The 8,127-nt window shown below is 52.5% G+C and overlaps 1 protein-coding gene across 3 annotated transcripts in view; it reads left to right on the top strand.

The window, feature by feature from the left end:
* The first annotated feature begins 3,382 nt into the window (after nt 1–3,382).
* The window catches only part of LOC139748135 (tubulin alpha-1A chain-like), an 82,137-nt gene continuing 77,392 nt past the window's right edge, over nt 3,383–8,127 (top strand). The window contains exon 1 of one of the 3 annotated variants that reach the window (XM_071660807.1): nt 3,383–3,514. In XM_071660807.1, coding sequence (XP_071516908.1) covers nt 3,512–3,514 — 3 coding nt within the window. In that variant the 5' untranslated portion in view covers nt 3,383–3,511. The other 2 variants (XM_071660808.1, XM_071660809.1) reach the window with 2 other exon arrangements.

Genomic DNA, 8,127 nt, shown 5'->3' with positions numbered 1-8,127 from the left:
ACCCGATACCATCACTAACTGGTGGGCTCCAGTGTGACCCACCCGATACCGTCACTAACTGGTGGGCTCCAGTGTGACCCACCCGATACCATCACAAACTGGTGGGCTCCAGTGTGACCCACCCGATACCATCACAAATTGGTGGGCTTCAGTGTGACCCACCCGATACCATCACAAACTGGTGGACTCCAGTGTGACCCACCCGATACCATCACAAATTGGTGGGCTTCAGTGTGACCCACCCGATACCATCACAAATTGGTGGGCTCCAGTGTGACCCACCCGATACCGTCACTGACTGGTGGGCTCCAGTATGACCCACTCGATACCATCACAAATTGTTGGGCTCCACTGTGACCCACCCGATACCATCACAAATTGGTGGGCTTCAGTGTGACTCACCCGATACCATCACAAATTGGTGGGCTCCAGTGTGACCCACCCGATACCGTCACTGACTGGTGGGCTCCAGTATGACCCACTCGATACCATCACAAAATGGTGGGCTCCAGTGTGACCCACCCGATACCATCACAAATTGGTGGGCTCCAGTGTGACTCACCCGATACCGTCACTAACTGGCGGGCTCCAGTATGACCCACCCGATACCGTCACTAAATGGTGGGCTCCAGTGTGACCCACCCGATACCGTCACTGACTGGTGGGCTCCAGTGTGACCCACCCGATACCATCACAAATTGGTGGGCTCCAGTGTGACTCACCCGATACCATCACAAATTGGTGGGTTCCAGTGTGACCCACCCGATACCATCACAAATTGTTGGGCTCCATTGTGACCCACCCGATACCGTCACTAACTGGTGGGCTCCAGTGTGACCCACCCGATACCATCACAAATTGGTGGGCTCCAGTATGACTCACCCGATACCATTACAAATTGGTGGCCTCCAGTGTGACCCACCCGATACCATCACTAACTGGTGGGCTCCAGTGTGACCCACCCGATACCGTCACTAACTGGTGGGCTCCAGTGTGACCCACCCGATACCATCACAAACTGGTGGGCTCCAGTGTTACCCATCCGATAGCATCACAAATTGGTGGGCTCAGTGTGACCCACCCGATACCATCACAAACTGGTGGGCTCCAGTGTGACCCACCCGATACCGTCACTGACTGGTGGGCTCCAGTATGACCCACTCGATACCATCACAATTGTTGGGCTCCAGTGTGACCCACCCGATACCATCACAAACTTGGTGGGCTCCAGTGTGACTCACCCGATACCATCACAAATTGGTGGGCTCCAGTGTGACCCACCCGATACCGTCACTGACTGGTGGGCTCCAGTATGACCCACTCGATACCATCACAAAATGGTGGGTTCCAGTGTGACCCACCCGATACCATCACAAATTGGTGGGCTCCAGTGTGACTCACCCGATACCGTCACTAACTGGTGGGCTCCAGCTGTGACCCACCCGATACCGTCACTGAATGGTGGGCTCCAGTATGACCCACTCGATACCATCACAAAATGGTGGGTTCCAGTGTGACCCACCCGATACCATCACAAATTGGTGGGCTCCAGTGTGACTCACCCGATACCGTCACTAACTGGCGGGCTCCAGTATGACCCACCCGATACCGTCACTAAATGGTGGGCTCCAGTGTGACCCACCCGATACCGTCACTGACTGGTGGGCTTCAGTGTGACCCACCCGATACCATCACAAATTGTTGGGCTCCAGTGTGACCCACCCGATACCATCACAAATTGGTGGGCTCCAGTGTGACTCACCCGATACCATCACAAATTGGTGGGCTCCAGTGTGACCCACCCGATACCGTCACTGACTGGTGGGCTCCAGTATGACCCACTCGATACCATCACAAAATGGTGGGCTCCAGTGTGACCCACCCGATACCATCACAAATTGGTGGGCTCCAGTGTGACTCACCCGATACCGTCACTAACTGGCGGGCTCCAGTATGACCCACCCGATACCGTCACTAAATGGTGGGCTCCAGTGTGACCCACCCGATACCGTTACTGACTGGTGGGCTCCAGTGTGACCCACCCGATACCATCACAAATTAGTGGGCTCCAGTGTGACTCACCCGATACCATCACAAATTGGTGGGTTCCAGTGTGACCCACCCGATACCATCACAAATTGTTGGGCTCCATTGTGACCCACCCGATACCGTCACTAACTGGTGGGCTCCAGTGTGACCCACCCGATACCATCACAAATTGGTGGGCTCCAGTATGACTCACCCGATACCATTACAAATTGGTGGCCTCCAGTGTGACCCACCCGATACCGTCACTAACTGGCGGGCTCCAGTATGACCCACCCGAAACCGTCACTAACTGGTGGGCTCCAGTGTGACCCACCCGATAGCATCACAAATTGGTGGGTTCCAGTGTGACCCACCCGATAGCATCACAAATTGGTGGGCTCCAGTGTGACCCACCCGATACCGTCACTAACTGGCGGGCTCCAGTATGACCCACCCGATACCGTCATTGAATGGCGGGCTCCAGTATGACCCACCCGATACCGTCATTGTCTGGTGGGCTCCAGTGTGACCCACCCGATACCGTCACTAACTTGCGGGCTCCAGTATGACCCACTCGATACCGTCATTGACTGGTGGGCTCCAGTATGACCCACCCGATACCGTCATTGACTGGTGGGCTCCAATGTGACCCACCCGAAACCATCACAAACTGGTGGGTTCCAGTGTGACCCACCCGATAGCATCACAAATTGGTGGGCTCCAGTGTGACCCACCCGATACCGTCACTAACTGGCGGGCTCCAGTATGACCCACCCGATACCGTCACTAAATGGTGGGCTCCAGTGTGACCCACCCGATACCGTCACTAACTGGTGGGCTCCAGTGTGACCCACCCGATACCGTCACTAACTGGCGGGCTCCAGTATGACCCACCCGATACCGTCACTAACTGGTGGGCTCTCATAAGACCCGCCCGATACCATCACTGGTTGGCCACCATGAGACCCGCCGATACCATGAGTAACCATGGAAGTGTTCACGTACTGGCCGATAACCTGTGAGTTTCGGAAACTTGTAAGACCAGAGTTTCATCACCAGAAACTGGTTTCCTCCAACGTCGATGGTCAACAGAATGAAGACAATTGAAATATTGATCTTCTGTGTCATGAAATATCGGATATTATAACCAACACCTAACCAAACCTAACCTAACCTAACCTAACCTAACCATCATGTAGAAAACGGTAGAATGTAGAAGTTTCGTCAAATAGAAATCTTTCTAAAAGGACTTTATAGTGAGTTTGTGAGTACAAGTGTGAGGGAGGTGTTGTGAGGGTGGGGGAGGGTGAGTGTGCGCGCGCAGGTCGGGCGGCGCGTCATAAGGGCCCCGCCCTGTGGCCAGCGAGCAGTTAAGCCGTGTGTGTTGCGAGGTCTACACCTTACAGTTCTTGCAAGCTCCGGGCTGAGTTCTGGCACTCACTCATTCTTCTCTCGATTACCTGGACATTATACAACCACAGATATGGTGAGTAACAACATTATACAACCACAGTTATGGTGAGTAACAACACTATACAACCACAGTTATGGTGAGTAACAACACTATACAACCACAGATATGGTAACAACATTATACAACCACAGTTATGGTGAGTAACAACATTATACAACCACAGATATGATGAGTAACAACATTATACAACCACAGATATGGTGAGTAACAACATTATACAACCACAGATATGGTGAGTAACAACATTATACAACCACAGATATGATGAGTAACAACATTATACAACCACAGATATGGTGAGTAACAACATTATACAACCACAGTTATGATGAGTAACAACATTATACAACCACAGTTATGATGAGTAACAACATTATACAACCACAGATATGATGAGTAACAACATTATACAACCACAGATATGGTGAGTAACAACATTATACAACCACAGATATGGTGAGTAACAACATTATACAACCACAGATATGATGAGTAACAACATTATACAACCACAGATATGGTGAGTAACAACATTATACAACCACAGATATGGTGAGTAACAACATTATACAACCACAGATATGGTGAGTAACAACATTATACAACCACAGTTATGATGAGTAACAACATTATACAACCACAGTTATGATGAGTAACAACATTATACAACCACAGTTATGATGAGTAACAACATTATACAACCACAGTTATGATGAGTAACAACATTATACAACCACAGTTATGATGAGTAACAACATTATACAACCACAGATATGGTGAGTAACAACATTATACAACCACAGATATGGTGAGTAACAACATTATACAACCACAGTTATGATGAGTAACAACATTATACAACCACAGTTATGATGAGTAACAACATTATACAACCACAGATATGGTGAGTAACAACATTATACAACCACAGTTATGATGAGTAACAACATTATACAACCACAGTTATGATGAGTAAAAACATTATACAACCACAGATATGGTGAGTAACAACATTATACAACCACAGTTATGGTGAGTAACAACCTTGTAGCCTGGGTGAGTCAGTTGTAGGAAGGAGGTGAGGTTGTGGGACATGTTTACCCTGAGTAACGAGGTATTGATCAGACGAGACTTCATGATGAACTTCATACCACAACAGCTGCAGCAGCGCCTGCTTCAGGTCGCCTTCAGTACAGGGGGGGGGGGCCACACATGCGCCTCATGACCCATGAGTAACTCATTACTGACACGTTGGGTCATGACCTGTTTGCTGGGTCAATACAGACGCCAGGTCAACACCACGCTAACCGTCCGGGGGCATCACATCTTGTTTTTATGAATACTCGATATTCGCACCAAATATTGATGATCACTGATATTGTTCACTAGAAGAATATTCAGTTATAACCAGAGTATGTAACCAACTTAGCCAGACACATCATTCTGTATTGATCCGCTGAAGACATGAGGTTACATGGAGGCCCTTTGTGAGGGCTTCCAGCAAGAGCCAAGGTTCTGGGCGCATGAGGGGTGAGGGAGATGAGGGCTGAGGCAGGTGAGGGGTGAGGCAGATGAGGGGTGAGGGAGATGAGGGCTGAGGCAGGTGAGGTGTGACGCAGGTGAGGGGTGAGGGAGATGAGGGGTGAGTCAGATTAGGGGTGAGGGAGGTGAGGGGTGAGGCGCATGAGGGGTGATGCAGGTGAGGGGTGAGGCAGATGAGGGGTGAGGCAGATGAGGGGTGAGGGAGATGAGGGGTGAGGGAGATGAGGGGTGAGGGAGATGAGGGGTGAGGCAGATGAGGGGTGAGGCAGGTGAGGGGTGAGGGAGGTGAGCGGTGAGGCAGGTGAGGGGTGAGGGAGATGAGGGGTGAGGGAGATGAGGGGTTAGGCAGATGATGAGGTGGTTGGTGAGGGGCGTGAAGCACGGAAGGACGCGCTGGGCGACGCACACACGGACGCACGGACGTCTCCATCACAACCCGGAGTAACAACAAATTGTTGTATGTGTAAGAATGAGGTGTGAGGGAGAGGGGATATGAGGGACAATAGTGATGATGAGGTTGTAAGTGTGTGAGGAAGATGTTGCATGACGAGACAAAAGACCACACGGTGTGTTGGTCTGCATGGCACTGTGTGTTAGGCCACACGGTGGCCACATAGTCATGCATCAGGCCACACATGACAGTACGTGGGTCTGCATGGCACTGTGTGTTAGGCCACACGGTGGCCACATAGTCATGCATCAGGCCACACTTGACAGTACGTGGGTCTGCATGGTGGCAGTGCCAGTGTGGCAGTACGTGCAGGTTCCAGACTGTGGTGGAACGTGGCAGGGGGTGTGGCCACACGTGGTCGATAACAACAACATGGTCAGGCAGGCGAGCGTTAACAAAGAAGTGGGTGTGGCTACATCAACCTACCTGGTGATGGGTGTGTATGGTAGTGGGTGGGGGTACGTGGTGATGATGGTAGTGGGTGGAGGTACGTAGTGGTGATGATGGTAGTGGGTGGGGGTACGTAGTGGTGATGATGGTAGTGGGTGGGAGTACGTGGTGATGATGGTAGTGGATGGGGGTACGTGGTGATGATGGTAGTGGGTGGAGGTACGTAGTGGTGATGATGGTAGTGGATGGGGGTACGTGGTGATGATGGTAGTGGGTGGGGGTACGTGGTGATGATGGTAGTGGGTGGGGGTACGTGGTGATGATGGTAGTGGGTGGGGGTACGTAGTGGTGATGATGGTAGTGGGTGGGGGTACGTAGTGATGATGGTAGTGGGTGGGAGTACGTGGTGGTGATGATGGTAGTGGGTGGGGGTACGTGGTGATGATGGTAGTGGGTGGGGGTACGTGGTGATGATGGTAGTGGGTGGGGGTACGTGGTGATGATGGTAGTGGGTGGGAGTACGTGGTGATGATGGTAGTGGGTGGGGGTACGTGGTGATGATGGTAGTGGGTGGGGGTACGTAGTGGTGATGATGGTAGTGGATGGGGGTACGTGGTGATGATGGTAGTGGGTGGTGGTGATGGTAGTGGGTGGGGGTACGTGCTGATGATGGTAGTGGGTGGGGGTACGTGGTGATGATGGTAGTGGGTGGTGATGATGGTAGTGGGTGGGGGTACGTGCTGATGATGGTAGTGGGTGGGGGCACGTGGTGGTGGGGTGAGATATATGGTTGTGGTACTAGATGGTTGTACATGGTAGCTGGTGGTTCTCCATGGCTGGTGTGGTATGGTATGCATGGTTCCGTATGATAATCTCAGAGACTTCATGGTAATGGTTTGGTTTGCATGAAAACAAGATTACCTTCTCAGACTAGGATGAACTAGAGGTAGATTGGGGCTGCCTGGTAGACTGGGGCTGCCTGGTAGACTGGGGCTGCCTGGTAGACTGGGGCTGCCTGGTAGACTGGGGCTGCCTGGTAAACTGGGGCTGCCTGGTAGACTGGGGTTGCCTGGTAGACTGGGGCTGCCTGGTAGACTGGGGCTGCATGGTAGACTGGGGCTGCCTGGTAAACTGGGGCTGCCTGGTAGACTGGGGCTGCATGGTAGACTGGGGCTGCCTGGTAAACTGGGGCTGCCTGGTAGACTGGGGCTGCATGGTAGACTGGGGTTGCCTGGTAGACTGGGGCTGCCTGGTAGACTGGGGCTGCATGGTAGACTGGGGCTGCCTGGTAAACTGGGGCTGCCTGGTAGACTGGGGCTGCATGGTAGACTGGGGCTGCCTGGTAGACTGGGGCTGCATGGTAGACTGGGGCTGCCTGGTAGACTGGGGCTACCTGGTAGACTGGGGCTGCCTGGTAGACTGGGGCTGCCTGGTAGACTGGGGCTGCCTGGTAGACTGGGGCTGCCTGGTAGACTGGGGCTGCATGGTAGACTGAGGCTGCCTGGTAGACTGGGGCTGCCTGGTAGACTGGAGCTGCCTGGTAGACTCATGTATGGTACTGAGTGGGCAGAAGTAGTGACTGTATTAGGTAGCTGTACATGGTGGTAGATGAGTGACTGGTAGAGGCTTATGGTAGCAGAGGTGAGTGAAGTTGTAGGTGGCACGAACTGAACAAACACACCAAGTTTGCCTCCAGAGGGCCACACACCTGGCTCTACCTGCACGACCCTGAATGTATGGTGAAGTGTTCACACACCTGGCTCTGCCTGCACGACCCTGTATGTATGATGAGGGGATCACACACCTGGCTCTACCTGCACGACCCTGTATGTATGGTGAGGGGGGGTCACACACCTGGCTCTATCTGCACGACCCTTTATGTATGGTGAGGGGTTCACACACCTGGCTCTAACTGCACGACCCTGTATGTATGATGAGGGGGGTCACACACACCTGGCTCTACCTGCACGACCCTGTATGTATGGTGAGGGGTTCACACACCTGGCTCTACCTGCACGACCCTGTATGTATGGTGAGGGGTTCACACACCTGGCTCTAACTGCACGACCCTGTATGTATGGTGAGGGGGGTCACACACACCTGGCTCTACCTGCACGACCCTGTATGTATGGTGAGGGGTTCACACACCTGGCTCTCCTTGCACGACCCTGTATGTATGGTGAGGGGGGTCACACACCTGGCTCTATCTGCACGACCCTTTATGTATGGTGAGGGGCTCACA

The sequence above is a fragment of the Panulirus ornatus genome, chromosome 72 (genome assembly GCF_036320965.1).
Source record: "Panulirus ornatus isolate Po-2019 chromosome 72, ASM3632096v1, whole genome shotgun sequence".
NCBI lineage: Eukaryota > Metazoa > Arthropoda > Malacostraca > Decapoda > Palinuridae > Panulirus > Panulirus ornatus.
The sequence above is the reverse complement of the archived record's forward strand: the minus strand, read 5'-3'. Positions and strand labels throughout refer to the sequence as shown.